Here is a 21,418-nt window from a genome sequence, read left to right as displayed (position 1 = left end):
CTAGGGGGACAAACACAGACACACAAACATACACATCACATATATACGACGGGCTTCTTTCAGTTTCCGTCTACCAAATCCACTCACAAGGCTTTGGTCGGCCCGAGGCTATAGTAGAAGACACTTGCCCAAGGTGCCACGCAGTGGGACTGAACCCGGAACCATGTGGTTGGTAAGCAAGCTACTTACCACACAGCCACTCCTGCACCTATATATATATTCCAAGGTCAAATCCTACAATCAACTTGGACCTCTACTTTTCTGGGGTTAATAATCTAAGTACCAACCACACACTGGAGTCAATTCAGAAAAATAATCCACCTTCCTACAGATATATAACCATTCTCCCACTGAAACAGATGTTAGCTGAGTACAAGAAATATTGTTTCCAGATTTTATATACATATATAAGAAAATAAGATGACAAAGGAATAAATGAACTTCATTAGCTTACAGCTGTTTATGCTATAAGATGCAGTGGACTCATATTTGAGTGCTTCATCAGAGCTTCGAATATGAGAGCTTGGTGTGAAGAGAAATAGACTGATAATGATAGATGGAGTAGGAGATTTGTCGATTCATAAGTTGAGTTATTTCTTGTAGCAAATTATATTTTTTTATTACTATTTATGAACGACTGTTTGTGGGACATAGATAATCATAACATAATCGTTTATTTGCTCCCTTATTTTCATATTACCGCTCTCTACTCTACTAACACTTTTTTCTGAAGCACATGTATATTGAGTGTCAGTCTCACGATACCTAAGCAAAATATTAAAATACAGATTATATATATATATATAGATAGATAAAGGCATGTGGCTAGTGGTTAGGGTGTTGCATTGATAATTGCAGTTTCAATTCCTGGGTTATGGTACACCTTGCAACTGTACAGAGAATGTTGATTTGATAAAGGGAGTGAGCTAATAATAGTACAGCACAAACATTTGATCACTATGAACAAATTTGTGCTAGTTGTTCAGCAAAAAGTTGTGGCACCTCATCTGATGTTTACAACAGGAGAGTCTACCTAATATATACACACACACACACATACATGGTACTCCATCAGTTACAACAATGAGGATTCTGGTTGCTCCAATAACTGGAACAGCCTGCTCATAAAATTAACATGCAAGAGGCTGAGCACTCCACAGAATGCAACGGCTGAGCATTACCCTTAACATAGTTCTCAGGGAGAATTACAGGTACTACTCATTTTTTTGCCAGCTGAGTGAACTGAAGCAATGGGAAATAAAGTGTCTTACTCAAGGGCACAATGTGCTACCTGGAATCAAACTTACAACCTTATGTTCATAAGCCAAATACCTTAACCACTAAGCCACACACCTTCACACACATTTCCCAGTCAGGTAAACTGCAAAAAATAGAATTATAGGTTCCAAAGACAAAGAAGCAATTATACTTGGATAAGAAACGCCCCTCCCCTCCTATTACCTATTGGTTGGCAGTCTGATTACTATCTTATTCACTTTTCTCTTTCTCTCTCTCTCTCAGATCTAAAGAGTACAAGTATATAAATATGCTTTAATATGGGTGGTAGCACCCCCTTCAGGTTGTGAGTTCAAAAAGATCTTGTCAAATGGCATTTGACATTTAAAAAGGGCCGTGATTTTTCTTGGAAATAAAATACTTAAATCAATTATATATTTTAAGCACATTTTCAAAAAACAATTTTTTGTTGGGGTGAGAACATGTAGGACATTTGTCATAAGCAAGTAGAAACAGGATTGATGATGCACCAAAGTCCAACATAATTTCATTACTTAAGTCCTTGCTTTTAGTAATTTCCATAAAAATCTCTCCATGCAAATATGAAAAAAGAGCCACATGGGCTAGATGGGAAAATAGAGATTGTAAACTGCTAAGCAAAACTAGCTTCTGTTTAGATTTTTTTTTTTTCCCCCAACATGAGGAACAAGTGTGGCATGTGGTAAGTATGCTTCCCAATACATGATTCTGGGTTCACTCCCACCACATGGCACCTAGGGCAAGCGTCTTCTACAACCTCGGACCAACCAAAACCTTGTAAGTGAATTTGGTAGATGGAAACTGAAGAAGCTTGTGGTATGTATGTATGTATGTATACATGTGTGTGTGTGTTTGTCACACACACCCTCCACTTCACAACCGGTGTTGGTGTGTTTACATTCCCATAACTTAACAGTTTGGGAAAAGAGACTGATGGAATAAATACAAGGCTTAAAAAGAAAAATACTGGAGGTCGATTAGTTCAACTAAAATTCTTCGAGGCAGTGCCCCAGAATGGCCAGTTTAATGACTGAAACAAGTAAATGATAAAAGATGAGTGACATTGGGGACACTTAGCTTTTATGTTGAGAACTACAGATTATGACAAATTTTTTATAGAAAAGGACTAAAAGCATATACAATGGAAGGTACCTTAAATGCTTCTGTCTGCTATGACGACTTCTTTCCAACATGCATCCATCCAAATAACTGATACAGATTTCCTGAAGAAGAAAATATATATATATATATTTATAATCATTTAGTGTCAAATATCTTGCTGTTGTATCATAGCCATGACAATTGCTTCTAACATGAAGAAAACACATGACATTGTGAAAATAAACAAATATATTTTAACAGTTTGACATTGACCTGACAGTGTTTCATCAAACCGAAGAGTATAGGACGAGAGAGTGGCTGTGATAGAATATAAGTTAGACTGCACAATTAAAAATATGTTTGTAGTTCACAATCCTAAGATTTAAATCTTATCATAGTAGGCTTAGCTTTCTGTTCCATCAAGATTCATCATTTTAACATTCACTTCTCCATGTTTGTATGGGTTGAACAGAGTTTGAGGTAGATTTTCTATGGTTAAATGTACCTTCCTCTAGCCCAAGGATTTTCAAACTTTTTGACTTGCGGACCCGTTTATATTTCAGACTTTACCTTGGGACCCCCTTATAAACGCTTATGAAATTTATACATAAATATTTTGCTTAAAATAACATATATTTTTACATGTGTTTATTTAACAGAATTTAACAAATAGGTTTATTGTCAATTAAAAGATTTCGATTAAAAAACCATATATAAAATCAAATTGCCCATAAAAAGTATTTGCTGTCCACGGACCCCAGTTTGAAAACCCCTGCTCTAGCCAACTGCTACCTGCTTCAAAGCAAGTTAACATTTCTCTGGCCAGAATATTGGTAATGAATGATATTCATTAACAACAATCACATGATGTCATATATACACAGATATGATGGTCTTTTTTTTTGGTTTCTATCTACCAAATCCAGTGACAAGGCTTTGGTTAGCCCAAGACTACAGTAGAAAACACTTGCCCAATGAGTCACTCAGTGGGACTGAACCCAAGACTATGTAATTGGGAAGCAAGTTTCTTAACCAAACAGCCACATCTGCATTCAGAAAATAATACCAAAAATATATCAAGAAATTGCAGATTAGCTAAAAACTTATTGTGTTTTTTTAAAAAATGAACAAAATACTTTGTGTTTATTGAAAACATTCAGTTAATGCTGCTAAAACTCCGTTATTTGTGTCTTGTTTGTTGCTAGGACAGCCATGATAGTGCCCTGGTTAGTCTTCTACCAGTTGTTTCTGCAATGCAAAAGCACCCCTTCCCAGTTTTCTTTCAGTTGCTAATTAGGCATGCAGAAGAAATATAATTTGATTACACAGGTGGTATGTCAGGATTTGTCTTGGAATATCATCCGCAAGGGATGTACTTATAACTGTTACAAGAAAAAGATTTCTAGGAATAAAAAAATAAATCCCTGCTCTGACAGTTTTCTCTTGTGGCCCCAAACGGGGAGATTAATCTTCTTTTAGCAAGAGTCATTTGTATATAATCGGCAGAAGCAAACACAATGTTGGCTCAAGCCAGTGAAGAAGCCCCAACTTAGCTTGTTCATCCTGCTAGAAAGAGCACCCAAATCCCTTTTAAACTGCACCCTGCTTAGAAGAGGGAAGAACACATTAGATAATGTAATCTTAGATAAATTGAAAAATATGTGATCGTTGTGGTTGGAATGCCTAGGCTTGCTTGATGTACATTGACCCAAGTCAAAGAAAAAATCCTATTTCATACATTTGATACCCAACCAGTCAATTGCATTCAGTTTTTTCTCCCATGCTAACCTATTGCCACATACCATTCTAATTATATAACATCTCATTTAGCTACCTGTTTAGATTCCATATTGGAAATTTCCAAAGTTGCAACAGCAGCCTGTCATTAGAGGACGTGAATTGGATAGAAAGAAAAACCAAAAAAAGACATTTACATGAAAACAAATAAAAATACATGCTATGGAAAGTGCATTCTCACCTCTCCTGGTACAATATCTTCTAAAGCCACCACTCTTAATTTATGGCAATTGTGAGGGAACTGAACTTCTGCATTAGGCACACAGCTGTGATTACCTGTGTATTGTAAAAAAAAAAATGAATATTATGTGTAAAGACATTCGAGCGAGATCGTTGCCAGTGCCACTGGACTGGCTCCTGTGCAGCTGGCACATAAAATACACCATTTTAAGCGTGGCCGTTGCCAGTACCGCCTGACAGGCCTTTGTGCCGGTTGCACGTAAAAGCATCCACTACACTCTCAGAGTGGTTGGCGTTAGGAAGGGCATCCAGATGTAGAAACTCTGCCAAATCAGATTGGAGCCTGGTGTAGCCATCTGGTTCACCAGTCCTCAGTCAAATCGTCCAACCCATGCTAGCATGGAAAGCGGACGTTAAACAATGATGAACTACATGATGTCTGTGAGGCTACAGCTGTAAACCAAATGGTCATGAGTTCAAAGCTTACTTCAGTTAGTTACGCATTGGAGCACTGCAATAGCTAAATTGCCTTGTAATACTTAGCTCAGTCAATCAGTTAACAGGGTCCATTTCTAGTTTATAAAAAAAAGTGGTTAGCAATAGATGTCCTTAGCAGTAAAAGCTATTTGCTCTAGTAGCAGATGGATGTGCAAATTAGCAAACATCTCATTCAGTGGGTAGTCGAAACTACAGGGCATAACAACCTTGCTGTACATGAATCCCAAGCTGAGCAAGCTCAGGTTGGCAGTATTTGGAATGGGCTCCTATCTGGGGTTATAGATTCTCCCTTATCTTGATCAAGAATTTCTGGGCCGGTATCTGGCATAGCCTGTCCCAGGACCATGTTCAATGAAGAGGGGAGATGGACAGAAGGCTGGCAACCAAACCTTCAGTGTTCAAATCACTACACAAGCAACAAAGTGGGAGGAACTTAGTATGAAAATTGTACTTAAAACAGTTCATGTCAAAAAGGAATGCTTGTCTTGCTATGATTATAGCCACGAATGAAGCTATTGTTGTAAGCATTTGACATAATAATTTTTAATTCCAGAGCAGAATTCTGTTTATTTTGTAAAAAAATTAAATAATTTCATAACTTGACAAAATAAAATATAAAATTTGGCTTCAATACATGGTCAAAAGAAATGAAGATATATTAGGAGCAACAACAATTCTTAGAATAAAAGAAATTCAATTGAATACTTACAACAACTTTGCATTGAGTAAAGACCAGATCCTTCACAGTTCAAGAATGTTCCGGATTCTACAAGATAAAATATTAATAATGTCTTATATAGATACACAACTAGAAATTTATAGGGAAAGAGAATTTAATACAATGTATCTGCCAACTCACCCACTCTAATGGTCAGTTAGAAAATATTATGTTGGCAACAATAATGATGTTTTCTCACATTCACACAAGGCTGTAAATATGAGATCAATTTAATCCTTAAATGTTTAAGCCAGCCATATCCAGCCCAAATATTCTACTTGTTTTATGTTCAAACCAGTCAGATCCAGCCTCTCATACCTACCCTACAATATTATTCTAAAAATATACAATCACATCATAGAAATCTCAAGCTAGAAGATAATGCATGATTAATTCAAAACAATGCGAATAAATAAGCATTATATGTGATAGAGTAATCAAAATGCTAAAAGGTTAAATGACTCCAATACTTACTTAACTAGTAAGTAATTTTACCAATCACAGACAAACAAAAGACAGAGTCATTTGCAGTAGGATGTGAACAACACTTTTATTCTTTTATTTGTTTCAGTCATTTGACTGTGGCCATGCTAGAGCACCGCCTTTAGTTGAACAAATTGACCCCAGGACTTATTCTTTGTAAGCCTAGTACTTATTCTATCAGCCACTTTTCTGAACCGCTAAAACTACGGGGATGTAAACACACCAACATCGGTTGTCAAGCGATGGTGGGGGGACAAACACAAACATACACACACATATAAATATATATGTGTGTGTGTGTGTGTGTGTGTACGACGGGCTTCTTTCAGTTTCCATCTACCAAATCTACTCACAAGGCTTTGGTCAGCCCAAGGGTATAGTAGAAGACACTTGCCCAAGGTGCAATGCAGTGGGACTGAACCTAGAACCATGTGGTTGGTAAGCAAGCTACTTACCACACAGCCACTCCCAAAATATTAAGGCTAAAACATGAAATAATAAAAACAGAGATAGTGGGTTTACTTCACAAAAGCCTAACTAAACCTACTCATTAAAGCCATCTCTTCTTGTCCTATAACCTTCACTCTTGCCCTACCAACAAATTCTTCTGGAAAGTTTTCTTTCCAGCCTGCAGCAATTGAAGCTGAATATCAGACACACCAGTTAACTCTATTTGCTAGCCCAGGATGTCATAACAAATCTATGGGAACTTTCCCTGTTTAACAATCTGTCAATACAGAAAAATGAACATTTTGACTAGCCACTTTATTCGGAGGAGAAAGTCACCTTACTGGCATGTGAAACAACATTCGAGCGAGATCGTTGCCAGTGCCGCTAGACTGGCTCGCGTGCAGGTGGCACATAAAATACACCATTTTGAGCGTGGCCGTTGCCAGTACAGCCTGACTGGCCTTCATGCCGGTGGCACATAAAAGCACACACTACACTTTCAGAGTGGTTGGCGTTACGAAGGGCATCCAGCTGTAGAAACTCTGCCAAATCAGATTGGAGTATGGTGTAGCCATCTGATTCGCCAGTCCTCAGTCAAATTGTCCAACCCATGCTAGCATGGAAAGCGGACGTTAAACGATGATGATGATGATGATTCTGTTGATTAATATAACACACCTATAGGTATGCCCTCAGTTCTTCAATCTTTGTCATAAGTTATTCTCTCACCAATCTAGACATATATAGGTAACAAAAAATTATTTATAAACCTGTACTCATAAACCCAATATTTAAATCTAGACTCAACAGTGTTAAATGTATGAAAGAGAAGGATCTTCCCATGCATAGGTTACTAATCTATTACAGATAACACTTGCACAAGATTTGGTATTTATTCCTAAGTTAGAAAAGCTGAAGAACAGGCAGTTGTAATTAGATAAAAGCAGAGTATCACAAGTACAAAATAGCTAAATTGATTGGATAAAGAATTAGTTTGTTGATTGTGAAATTATTTGAAACCCAAATGTTTTCTTGATTTTGGACAGAACACCAGCAAATTAATTTGTTTACCATTATAAGAGTTAACAGCAATGCTAAGTAAGAAACAAAAACCAGCTGTACATACCTCTTTCCAAGTCAACATAAAGCTGGTCTATGAAATTGTCAATATTAATCCGTTCATCTGGATGAAGGTCCATAGCATCACAATTTTGACACCACACACTAATAGAACTAAGAAAAAATAACTGTTCTTTACCTATTTGAAAAATATCAATGCTCATATACACTCTCTCTCTCTCTCTCTCTCTGAGAGACTATGTAATAATGTAAGTAGCAGTCAATACTGTTGTTGGCACTCTGTCGCTTACGACGTTGAGGGTTCCAGTTGATCCGATCAACGGAACAGCCTGCTCGTGAAATTAACGTGCAAGTGGCTGAGCACACCACAGACACGTGTACCCTTAACATAGTTCTCGGGGATATTCAGCATGACACAGTGTGACAAGGCTGACCCTTTGAATGACAGGCACAATAGAAACAGGAAGTAAGAGTGAGAGAAAGTTGTGGTGGAAGAGTAAAGCAGGGTTCACCACCATCCCCTGCCGGAGCCTCGTGGAGCTTTAGGTGTTTTCGCTAAATAAACACTCACAATGCCCGGTCTGGGAATCGAAACCGCGATCCTATGACCGCGAGTCCGCTGCCCTAACCATTGGGCCATTGCATCTCCACCAGCAGTCAATACTGACATATCACAATACACAACTTGCTGAATACATAACTAGTTTTGGCAGTAATTGCCAGATGATGTGAAAGTGAACAATTTTAACTCAGTGGATAGAATTATAGGTTCCTCATAGTTTATTAAAGTGGGTTGGCAACCTAACATAGAATTGCCATAGAGTAAATTAATAAATATTTTGTGTTGTTTCAATCATATGGAAAAATTCAAGAATCTTACAATAGTGTTGTAGAATGAATTCATAAGAATTGTTTAAGATTTGAGGTTAGACACGAAATTTGTGATAGTATTTAGGAAGCTGTCTGTGGAATATTTTAATTAATGATTTTGGATAATACAAATGTACTATAGTATATATCCTACTTAGTTGTACAAGTTGAGTTTTTTCTCAGCCATCACAGCAGCAGGTAATCAAATACACTAAACAAATATAAACATGTTTTTGAGAAGTTTTTGTTTTTTCTAATATCTCCATGGCCTTGAAAACTGAGATTGACCTGACCAGTTTCAATCCTAGTTGGGATTCTCTTCAAAGAGACAAAGCAAAGTGTGAGGTACCCAAAGAGAATACCAATTAAGATTAAAACCAGTCAGGCCTACCTCTCATTTTTACTATCTGCAGAGAGATGAAAAAAAAAGTCATTTATTTATATTTACTCAGTGTATTTGAGTACGCATTGCAGTCATGTTTAAAAGACCTTATATTGCTGGACAAAGTATACTCTTTACTACATATCCATTGTAAAATATTTTGGTTTTCTTTGTAGATCAAGGTGTAGCTGTATGAACATGTATGTATGCACACCCCTTTATGAATGTACAGCCCTATTACGATACAAAATATGCTTCAAATGCTTTCTATCCTGTTGTAATGTCAGTTATAAAAGTGTTCAGGTTGGGTGTCGGAGCACGTGCCATTGCAGCGCTTTGCTGCATCTACCATTTATTGGTATTTGTGTGGGTTGTCTTGTGCAACCCTCTGAGCAGTGTCCCAGTCAGTCCTCATCTCTATGACATACCTCCTCATTCGCTGTGACCAACCAACACAAGCCATCACCCCAGCCAGATCCTCTGAAAAGAGAACACAGTGCACAGGATCTAACTCAGAAAATTGAGCAGTCGGATCAAACAATCTGAGCTGACTCTCCCGAATCATACAAGTAAGATTCAGATGATGGTATTGATAGTAATTAACTGCCAACATTCTAGATGAGTTGTTAACCTCTAGACCTATGTGTTATATACAATCAAGTATAATTTTTTTTTTTAATATTTCATTCTAAAATATTCCCCTCACATCCAGAAGTAAAAATTTAATATTTACCTAGTACCAATTCCTTGACCATTACGACCAATGAGAGCAAACAAGGATTGAAACCCTTCATAAGTGAACCACTGGAAAATTGAAAATGATTGTTTTTTTAGTCAATTTGTTTCCTTCCAATAAAAAATACACACATACACGCACACATAAACAATATGTAATATCAATTGCTACCAAAGGCACATTTAAGCAAAGAATACAGTTGAATAATTCAACCACAGTATTTGACTGGTACTTTTTCTTATTTCTTTACTGCCCACAAGGAGCTACACACAGAGGGGACAAACAAGGATAGACAAACGGATTAAGTCAATTATATCGACCCCAGTGCATAACTGGTACTTATTTAATCGACCCCCGAAAGGATGAAAGGCAAAGTCGACCTCGGTGGAATTTGAACTCAGAATGTAGCAACAGGCAAAATACTGCTAAGCATTTCGCCCGGTGTGCTAACGTTTCTGCCAGCTCACCGCCTTTTGATTGGCACTTTTTCTATCAACCATTAATATAAGTTGGCTTGTCTAGGATTCGAGCCAAAACTATTTGCACCCTAATTAAGGAGCATACTCCTTGACAATTGTCTAAACAATAAAACATGTTAAATTAAATCAACCAAAAAAAAAAAAAAAAGGATAATAAATTTCAAAAATGTAATTATTTAAAGTTTTAGTTCTGAAAATGAAAAAAATATAAAACTTTAATATTATCATTGTTTCCTTCAGAAAACAATGATAATATTTTCAAATAATTCATCATACAATTTTTAAAGCTAACAATTATAAATGCAATAAATATCTATTAATAGTCTAACACTATAAAGGCAAAAATTGCTACATGGATATAATATTTGATTACCAACATATAATTCCTAAGTTCCAATCAAAAGAAGAGCAGTGTTTGAAATTCCTCAGCTTAGCTAGCCGTTGGAAATTCTGGGAAAATTACAACAAACAGGTACCCTATTCAGATGTTTCATTTGTTTAACCCTTTAGCATTACTTTGTCAAATGTGATACCTATTTATTCATATTGTTTTGAGTTACTCATGCATTATCTTGTAGCTTCAAGATTTTGATCATGTGATAATGTTTTAGAATGACATTGCAGAATTGATGTAAGGCCAGATCTGGCCAGTTTGAAATACAACATGCAGAATATTTGGGTCAGATTTGGCTGGTTTAAATACTGAAGGATTAAAACTATAGAAACCAGAATTAGACAATAGTGGTTATAGGTCATTAATGTTTATGAAAAGATTAATTTAATAATCTGAGAGTAGTGATCTATCCAAGGAAAAATATTCAACTTTCACTTGCCTAAAATGCAATATGAAATAAAGTAATAAATTTAGTCAAATGAGTCCTGACTTGCTAGAATTAACAACCAACTATCCCTCAAAATCCCACCCTAAACATCTTCTCCATTAGGAAGGATAAATGATAATGTAGTCCTACACTCACTGCAGCCAGTTAAACAAAAAACTGGTTTGGTTCCAGTTAAAATATCTTTGATTTTAGGTTCTGCTCAATCAAGGCTGATCTGAGCCTAAAATGCTGCTGCTGCTACTACTACTACCACTACATGTGCAAACAATTACTGACATTTATTGGGAAAATGTAAGTAACACAAGCATTTTTGTTGTGACTTCTGTTAGAAATTGTCTGCAAAATGAACTGACATTATTGTGAATCTTCCAAATCTTTTTCTTGTTTTAGAAATAACAATCTCAGATTGTCCAACCCTTTGTTAGATGATTTAAGAAACAAAGAAAAGATCTGACATGGACATGAAATAAGTAAAAAAAAAAAAAATACAAGTACAACATCAATTTTCTAGAACTTTTGGTTCCAAAGCCGTTCTGGAAAACTAACTTTTCCAAACCACGGGTAGTCACTTTGGTCAACACCCTCTAAATTAAACAAATATTAAATTCACTTAACCCTCTCATTACCATACTTCTGTTGAAATACACTGCCTTTTTTCAATTAATTTTGAAAGTAGTAAAAAAAATTATTACATTAACTGACGTTATTCAGCTGGGGTTTGGAACATAAATTAACATGAAATTTTAATTTAGATTACTTTGAAATGGGAAGTTTGTATCAAAGGACCAATGGTGGTTTCAGGTGGGTTGGTACCTAAAGGGTTAAATAATTAAATGAAATACAGGTATTTGTACAATAGAATAAATGATACAAGTTTATGAATTCTGTACAGTACAAAGTACTAGCCTGTGCAAGGTACCAGTTAATAAGTCTAGCAGCTGTGAGAATCTGAAGTTCCTGTTTATAAATTAGTGCAGATTATAAGAGGCTCTGATTCCAGACCACCAGTATTGAGTATGTCAGTGTTGTAAAGTGCTGCCTTTAGTAATACGAATACAGTTAACTGAATAACCAACATGCAACAAACATTAATAATAGAATCCTAGTACTACATACCTGTGGGATGTGCTCATCATACAAACTTAACATAACCATTGACCTGAATGTTTCTAGCTGTTCCTGCGTAAGAGAAAACATGTGAGTGGTAGATGTGTAGTCAACAAAGGTTGTCCACAAACTTTGGACTTAAGATGTAATGGGAGAGTTAACTAAATACATTTTTTTATTTATTATCAGAAAATCCCAAATGAGGTGAGAAGCTACTTAGTGTAAGGGTCTATGAAGAAGGAGAAATGAATTTACTTCTGACTTGAAAGAGTTCAGGTCAAAAGAAAGAAGAAAACAATGAGATGGAAGAGAGTTCAAAACCCTGGCAGTTCGAGGGGGAAAAGCTATGACTGTAGAAAGACTTCCTTATCCATGGAAGCACGACAGTACTTGGATGAGGACACTGAGTTGGTGAAATAGTGGTTCTATAACAATGATTTCAGTGATGAATTTAGTGTGAGGGTAGGCGTTCATCAAGGTTCAATCTCCAGTCCACTCCTGCTCATCATAGTCTTACAGGCCATTACAGAGGAGTTTAAGACTTGATATATATGTATACATATATTAAGTATAAAAAAGTAAAAATAAAGATAAATAATAAAGGAAACATAAAAATTGTTTATTTACTTTGAACTGTGGCCCCAGCAACTTGTGCATAATCTGTTCTTCTTCATTCACAGTTGAGTTAGTAAACTGAGAAAATGCTTTCAATACTGCTTCAGGGTCATTAGCCTGTATGAAATATTAGTTAAAAAGAAAATAATATAATAATAATATAATTATAAAATAATAGTAGTATAATAATAATTACTTATGATAATATTACAATAATAATTGCAGGTATACCTCAACTTATGGTAATTAGTTCCAAGACATGAAATCCCGACTCAAAAAATGACAACACAAGAATTTTAAAAACTTTATCAGCTTATATCTGTTTTAATAAATGGTTTGTACATATTTTCACATGTATTTATATTTAATTTTCTACTTCACTATTAGTTTTTAGGATCTTTTTTTAATTTTTACACTTTTATATAAGGTTGCCGAGACTGATGTAAAAGTCAGATAACTTGATTGAAGTTGAGGGGTATATTATTTTGATTAATTTCTTTAAGAAAACCCAAAAACAATGTAATGTCAAAAGAGACTTAACTTGAAATTATCTAAGTTGAGGTAAGCCTGTATTTATAATAATCTAATTATAGAATAATGATAATTACTCCTTTTATTGACCATAAGAGTCCAAGATGTTGGAGACGTACAAAGAGGAAATCCAAATGAAAACAGAAAACAAGAAACAAAAGCAGATTTACACATAAAACAAGTGAGATCAAACAAATAATAAACACATCAATAAATAAATAAAAATACAGAACAAAATAAGAACAAGGAATGATCTTCATGAAGGATGGATGGTTGAGGCAACCCACATGCAACCCAGGATGACCCTGACAAATCAAAAGCTAATTTCTCCCTGTTCTTGCCACCAGCCTATTGCTGAGCAGTATCCGTTAAGACAATCCTGCCACTTTCACCCATTTTTCATAAAATTTACAAGAGACCAACACCTCCCCTTCATCTTTAAGTGGTACTTGAAGAAGTAGATGGGGGGATGATTTGAGGACAGCATTTTCTGGGATGATATGCTATCTTCAATCTTTTCAACTGCATCCACAAGACAGTGGAAGCCTACCCATTGCTACCCTTGCCAAAAAAGAGATGGTGAAATGGTCTTCCTACAAGCCTTGATTGATAGCCAGAGCCATTTCCATACATGGTAACAACTGGTCAATATAAACCCCACAAATCAACAATGCATGAACACTGAACATGTGACATGGTTTCATTACTTTCCATACATCACAGACAAGTGTGGTTTATTGCAGCTCCAACATAGTTACGGCTGTAGAATATATCCCAAACAAGCAAGGCCCTAGTAACACAGTTAGATGAAAGACGTTAAAGTCCTCCAGAAAAGATAACTTCTTAGTCAATAACCAAAATCATTCTCAAGCTACAGTCACTCTTACTCTAGACTTACCCTCTTTAAAATGTGAGAAATGATTCTTTAGCAGTCCAGCTGGTAGAATGCAGTCACTTACAAACATTCCAAGTGCTAAATGCTCAACTTTGGTATGTGCTTGAACCTACGACTGCAGCTTCATCAAAAGAGATGAGTTGTGTAAAGACAAACTGCATGAACGGCAACCACACTTGTTTAGCAGAACTTTCAATTGAAGCAGCAACCTCAGTGCTTCTTCCCAAGTTTATGTTCACTCGCGAGGTCAAGTCCAAACCAAACCCCAGACACTTTAATTGGAGCCCTTGGACTTGTCTCAGTAGGACTTACCTCTCCAGTTGCTAAGGGCAAAACCCACCAATTTTCCAAGCTAAAGTATACTCTAATTACCTAATGATGCTCTTCCAGAATGGTGCCAACCACCTTGATTTCCCTTGTGTTTGACACCATGATGACGACATCCACATGACTCTCTTGTGTCCCAGTTTAAGTAGGATGCTCCTCAACATCTCCAACCTTAGACCAGTACTCAAATGACTGCCATCCGTGACTTTCATATAGTGTGTGTGTGTGTGTGTAGTGTAGTATCTTACTTTTTAGTTAGATACACTGGAAATAGAAAACTGTACCTTATCAAAGACCATAATGGTACTGACAGAATTTAGGTTCTGTAGCACAAAATATACACATACACAGAACTTCATAATTGTAGACAAGTAGGAAATGACATTCTTATGACACTGTAGTGATATATCTTTCCCACAAGTAGTATTAGAATGATAGTAGTTTCCTTTGTTGGTTCAGTGTTATATAATATAAAGGAAAGCCAGTACCGCCTGACTGCCCTTCATGCTGGTGGCACGTAAAAGCACCTACTACACTCTCGGAGTGGTTGGCGTTAGGAAGGGCACCCAGCTGTAGAAACTACCAAATCAGATTGGAGCCTGGTGTAGCCATCTGGTTTGCCAGTCCTCAGTCAAATCGTCCAACCCATGCTAGCATGGAAGGCGGACGTTAAACGATGATGATGATGATGATGAAAGAAATCAAAATGCCAAGAAGTAAGAGTTGTAGTCATATCAAGAATAAGCTTCAGAGATATAAAGAAACAAGGCATTATGATGTTTAACCTATTCTTAACAATATCGTGACAAATAAGGGAGGCCATTCAAACATGGTATTAAAACTAAAGCATAGAGTTTTTTTTAAATCACTAAGAACTTACCAACACTGCACAATGTAATTATAACAATAGAGATACTTGCCTGTTTTACCATGCAGATCATTTTTGCCAACAGCATTATACTGCAGGATTCAGGGGGGAAGTGAATGTTCCTAAAATAATGAGAAAGTCTTTAGTTTCACGTAACATGAAATAAAAGGGCAGTTGGCTGTGAACAGAGCTTTGAGAAAACAGTTTCAACACAATTGGCTACATACAGACCTCCATGCTACTTGTAACATTCCCAAGGGATGGGACTCATCCTCCCTGGAAGGTCCCATACAGAGTGTGCAATGGTATTTTTTCCAGGCAGTCTCCATGCATTCCTTGCTGCAGTAAACAACCTGTGTGATAGCCAAAAACACACACACACCTGAACAAGTGGCATGTAGCATAAGCAACTTCAAATTTAAATCAAACAAGCTTACATGAAACCAAATTAATTCACAAATCAATTAATAACAGGCAATCAGTACGTATGAATAATGTAATCACAGTAATTTGGTCAATTTTATCAAAAAATGTGTGAGAAGTTTGAACAAGCATTTACCAAAATCTTCACTAAAATTCATATCTAATATTTTCATTCTTAAATGGGTTTTATGAGTACCTTATTGTCCTTACTTCAATAATATAGATTGTTATATAATGGTGTGTAAACCAAGTAAAAACCAAGACATAAACAAAATCATTATGCAAACCACAGTGTAGGGTTCATAAAACAAGAACTGTCTTGAGAACTAAAGTTCTCCTATATAAGAGGCTAAGAAATTTTTCCAATGTGTTAACTTGAAGAATTAATTATTTTAAATAGCTTCTCCACAGAGAGACAAATGACCAGCATTAAATATGATCTCTCCCTACAAATTTGTAATCCAAGTCCTACCTAGTCTACCATTTCGCCCCTACTTTAACCCTTTAGCATTCAGATTATTCTACCAAGTGTAATACTTATTTATTCACATTATTTTGAATTTATCCTGCATTATCTTGTAGCTTTGATAGTTCGATTATGTGACTATTTTTAGACTAACATTGTTGGGTAGGTGTGAGAGGTTGGATCTGGCCAGTTTGAACATAAAACAGGAAGAATATTTTGGCTGGCTCTGGCCTGCTTAAATGCTAAAGGGTTAAGGTTGGAAAACTTCGCTAATTCTAGGCAATAAATGGGAAAGGAAAATGAGTAATGACGAAGAAGTACATCCATTAAAAACCAAACTATCTACTAATGATGATGTTATACAACAAACATACAACCATCAACAAATGAAGAGGTACACACAGGGGTAAAATGTCTGATGGAACAATACTAAGGAATTAAACAGTGAAGGGCCTAAGAATAAACTTGCACTTGGTTTTTAATCTCTTTGTAAACAACCAGATTGAAACTCTATTTAGTCTTACAATTGAAAAAAAAAGGATCATTTTGAAGTGTTTTTATTTGAATCAAACCTTTCCAACATGATCTAAAACTTTTGTTAAGTTGTCCAGCTGAATAATAAAGTTACTTTCTCTTTTTACTAAATCCCTGCAAAATTCTTAGCTCCTTTTAAAATTAACTGAAAAAATGTAGTGAATTTCCGCAGAAATGTGGTCACAAAAGAGTTAAAGTAAATAAGTGTACAGAGTAAGCCAATAGTTCTCAAAGGTTAAATGTTTGTAACAGTAATACATTGTCCTTCATATTGTTTCCTTTCCCTACTGTTACAGCAAGTCCCTTACAAAGACAACCCAATTCTCAACAGCCCTGTACTATGGGTTGGTGTTGCTATTGTTTAACCCCAAGAATCAATCAAACGTAAAAGTATTACAAAGGTGATCATCTTGCCTTTTTCTATGCCCTGTCAGTAGGGTGTGCTTTGAAAGAGACCTGACTGTTATTCCCAGCAGACTGAATGACAACATAAAATCTATCCTATGATTCATCATCATCATTTAGCATCTGCTTTCCATGCTGGCATGAGTTAGGTGGTTTGACTGAAACTGGTAAGCCAGAGAGCTGCATCAGATTCTAATCTGGTTTGGCATGATTTCTACAGCTGGATACTGTTCCTAACCCCAACCACTCCAAGAGTGTAATGGGTGTTTTTTTTTTTTTTTAATGTGTCAGTTACATGACACCAGGACTATAAAAATGAAATGGCTTTGTGAGTATGGTATTGGGCTATGAGGTCAAAGGTACTGAGTTCAAATCTACTGGAAGCATATCATTTGCGTATGTGGACAATATACTTAGTTCAGAGCATGTCAGTATACCTAGCTGTTGAGAATAGGTAACCAAAATCATCTTGGAATGTTACCTATCCAACTATTGAGCAGAACTTTTGATACGTTGCATAAAAGTATTATAAATTCCAAAGTGATGCATGGCATTCAAACTTTAATGCAGTTAACCAAGCACATATTTGTAAACTAAAATAAGTAGCAACATTATGAGATGTGTGGTACCAGTAACACAGCAGCTATGACCAGTGTAGCATAGAAGGAATATTATATATCATTGATCAATGTCCTATCCTGGAGATTTGATTTTCATCCACTCAGTGCTATTAAAAACACCTTGAGGCTTGAAGGACATTAACATTTTTACATATTACTGCTGTGAGTGTTAGGGGCCATAGCTGCACTGAAGTTAAATCTGATGATGAACAAAAGTGTGGACAGATGTTCTTCAGGTCTCTACATTACCACTCACTCTGCTACCAAATTGCCTTCAAATCAAACCCTACCGTCTTAAGTAAATAAAAGCATACATTAAATAATATAGTCTTAAATACTGCTAAAAGAGGAGGTAGTAACAACTAGAATGCCTTTGTTTATACATAAATGACCTCAGTCAGGGCTGACCAGAGACTTCACATACCTGTGGAAGGGGTAGACCCAGGAAGATGTGGGTTGAGGTGGTGAAATATGATCTTTGGTTGTTGAGCTTCACAGAGGCAATAACAAGTGACTGCAACTTCTGGCAATTTGCAATGCTCGAGAAGATATGTCAAGCTAAGTGAAATTGTAGTCATGGTCAGTGCCGGTGACATGTAAAAGGCATCTATGCCAGTGACACATAAAAGGCACCCATGCTGGTGGCATGTAAAAGACACCTAGTACACTCTCTAAAGTGACAGATGTTAGGAAGAGCATTGAGCTATAGAAACTAAGCCAAAACAGGTGACTGGACCCTAGTGCAGCTCCCCAGCTTACCAGTCCCAGTCAAACCGTCTAACCCATGCCAGCATGGAAAACAGACATTAAATGAAGATGATGATACGAAAAATTGTCATCAGATGATTAATTACTATGTGAACCTTTCTTTGAAAGAGAAAAGGCATGAACTCCCTACAGTGTAAATCAGTGTTTCTCAACCATTTTTTTACCTATGAACCCTTTTGATTGTTATTTTACTCTACTGGACCACCATAGCTATTTGCTGTTCAAAAAAATTCTATTATATTTTTATAATCAAATATGATTAGAAATTGTATTTAAAAATTTGTTAAAATATCTTGTGTATCGTAGAAGTATAAGCAATTCATTTTTTTATACAGACCCCGCCCCAACCGAGGGTCATATGGATTCTGGCTGAGAACGACTGGTGTAAATGTAGGACATTTATGTCATAAAACAAAACAATGTTATGATCCAATGGGTTGTGTAAGTTATGTAGAGATGGGAGATGAGCAGTGTCAATGACCTTGACAGAACTTCATATGCTGCTGAGATTGATACGCAGTCTGAACTCTTGTAGGTCAATATCCACAGGATAAACGTGATGTACACACAAACACATGTTAAATCTAGTAACATATATGCCTAAGGCAACAGTTCTTAGCTGTAGGCAATAATTAATTAACAACAAGATTAATATAATAAGTAATCATTACATTAAAGAGAAAATATTATGTGAGATTTTACAGATTTTTATCTCAATTAACCTTACAGAGGACTAGATAGATTTTTCTGTTATTAACTTCAAAATAAATATAATATATACATGATATAGTGGAAGCACAATGGCCCAGTGGTTAGAGCAGCGGACTCGCGGTCATAGGATCGCGGTTTCGATTCCCAGACCGGGCGTTGTGAGTGTTTATTGAGCGATAACACCTAAAGCTCCATGAGGCTCCGGCAGGGGATGGTGGCGAACCCTGCTGTACTCTTTCACCACAACTTTCTCTCACTCTTACTTCTTGTTTCTGCCGTGCCTGTAATTCAAAGGGTCAGCCTTGTTACACTGTGTCACGCTGAATATCCCTGAGAACTACATTAAGGGTGCACGTGTCTGTGGAGTGCTCAGCCACTTGCACATTAATTTCACGAGCAGGCTGTTCCGTTGATTGGATCAACTGGAACCCTCGACGTCGTAAACGACGGAGTGCCAACAACAACAACAACATGATATAAAAAATATAAAGGAGTAAATGTAAGACATTATATAAATTTAATGATATCATGGTTAGAAGTTTATTTTGAATCCTATGGAATGGTGTTGTGATCCTCTTATAACAATATGGTATATTGTCTCCTGTGTGAATATGCATAATTCCTATCATTAAAACATTGTCATTCTGCTATTGTTCTCTATAAATCTAATTACTTTCATGATTTTAGTGCCTCACTTGGTTTTGATAGACAACTTAGCTCATCTAATTAACCTAATTTTCTACCGAGGAACTGATATATCTAAACACCTGTTAGCATTATCTCTCCTCATTCCAATTAATAAAAGGAAAGAGGCCTCTAAATAGTTACTCAACCTGCTAAAAATTGCAACCAAATCTCTCACCATTGTCATTAAAAATTAAGGTGCGTGGCTTAGTGGTTAGGGCATTCAGCTCACAATCATGAGGTCGTGAGTTCAATTCCCGGTGACACAGTGTCCTTGAGCAAGATGCTTTATTCACATTACTCCAGTCCACTCAACTGGCAAAAATGAGTAGTATTTCAAAAGGGCCAGCCTTGTCACATTCTGTGTCACACTGAAGTTCCCAGTGAACTATGTTAAGGGTACACGTGTCTGTGGAGTGCTCAGCCACTTTCACGTTAATTTGACAAGCAAGTTGTTCCGTTGATCAGATCAACTGGAACCCTTGTCGTTGTAGCACTAATTTATACTGAGACATACATTCCTGATTAGAGGAAAATTTAGTGTTTACATCATCAGCCAGATTTACTTATTGGTCAGTACAAAATCAGCCTGGATCTGAAGCAACAGACAAGTAAAAAAAAAGAAGGTAACAAAGTTCTCAAAGACCTTCCAGTTAGCTAAAAAATTTCAAAAAAAAAAAAAAGAAAAAGAAATGATTGGGAATATAAACTAGAGAATTATAACCAAGGATGATTTGATATTCCTAAAGAGTAATCAACTGTATGCTACTGACTACATCTATGAATAGAGCAAGGTTCCCAGCTAGGCAGCAGGCAACATAGTGAAATAATAATGGCTAGGGCTATAAGAGCTCAGTGAAAGGTCTGCAAGGAATAGATGAAAGGGAGTAGGAATGCATGATATCAAGATATTATACAAGGTACCAAGTCTTTCAAGCCAGGAAGAAATCTGAGGACAGGAGATTCATTTATGTTCTAATAGGAAGGATTAGATGTTTTCTAAGTTACTAGGTCAACCATCAGCAAAATGCTATCTCCAATAACAAGGATGTTATCTTTGTCAACGACTACAAAGGGAAGAGAAAAACTAGAGAAGGGTAATTACAGAAGCTTCAAATTAATGAATCAAACCTAATAAGTAGTTGAGAAAGCTTTAACAAAGTTCGGAATAAAGTGGCTAAACTCTATTAGATACTATGTATGTTTGTACATACTTAGTGAATAACAATTATATTTTGCATTTGACAATCAAAAGAAGGTGTTTAATTAAGCCACTCAGTCTCTTGTCTGCTGACTACTAAGGAAACTAGGTACAGATAAATGACTTGTGAGTGCACACATAAGTGGGGCGTAATGGGTCATTTGTCAGATTTTCATTAGTTTCTACCCATTCCAGGATGTACTGCAGATTTGGACTTTTTGTACTAGAGATATGTTCAGAGTATCTCCTTTGCCCATGTTATGTTGGATAAAGGAATTATCCTTGGAAACACTGAAATTCAAAAGTGGGGCATAATGAGTTACTTGTTAGTTTGTGGGGGTGGAGTATAATAGGTTACTTAAAATATAGCAC

At 36.3% G+C, this 21,418-nt stretch overlaps 1 protein-coding gene across 1 annotated transcript in view; it reads right to left on the bottom strand.

Moving 5' to 3' along the window:
• The window catches only part of LOC106880658 (protein-lysine N-trimethyltransferase SMYD5), a 34,524-nt gene that overhangs the window by 1,967 nt on the left and 11,139 nt on the right, over positions 1-21,418 (bottom strand). Inside the window, exons 3-11 of the mRNA XM_014930703.2 lie at positions 15,466-15,587; positions 15,287-15,356; positions 12,626-12,730; positions 12,008-12,070; positions 9,568-9,638; positions 7,629-7,735; positions 5,561-5,617; positions 4,355-4,449; positions 2,428-2,498 (exon numbers count right to left, since the gene is read on the bottom strand). Coding sequence (XP_014786189.1) covers positions 2,428-2,498; positions 4,355-4,449; positions 5,561-5,617; positions 7,629-7,735; positions 9,568-9,638; positions 12,008-12,070; positions 12,626-12,730; positions 15,287-15,356; positions 15,466-15,587 — 761 coding nt within the window. The remainder of the gene's footprint in view (positions 1-2,427; positions 2,499-4,354; positions 4,450-5,560; positions 5,618-7,628; positions 7,736-9,567; positions 9,639-12,007; positions 12,071-12,625; positions 12,731-15,286; positions 15,357-15,465; positions 15,588-21,418) is intronic.

The sequence above is a fragment of the Octopus bimaculoides genome, chromosome 14 (assembly GCF_046866305.1).
Source record: "Octopus bimaculoides isolate indiv1 chromosome 14, ASM4686630v1, whole genome shotgun sequence".
Lineage (NCBI taxonomy): Eukaryota > Metazoa > Mollusca > Cephalopoda > Octopoda > Octopodidae > Octopus > Octopus bimaculoides.
Note: the sequence above shows the minus strand (reverse complement) of the source record. Positions and strands in the feature narration are given on the sequence as shown.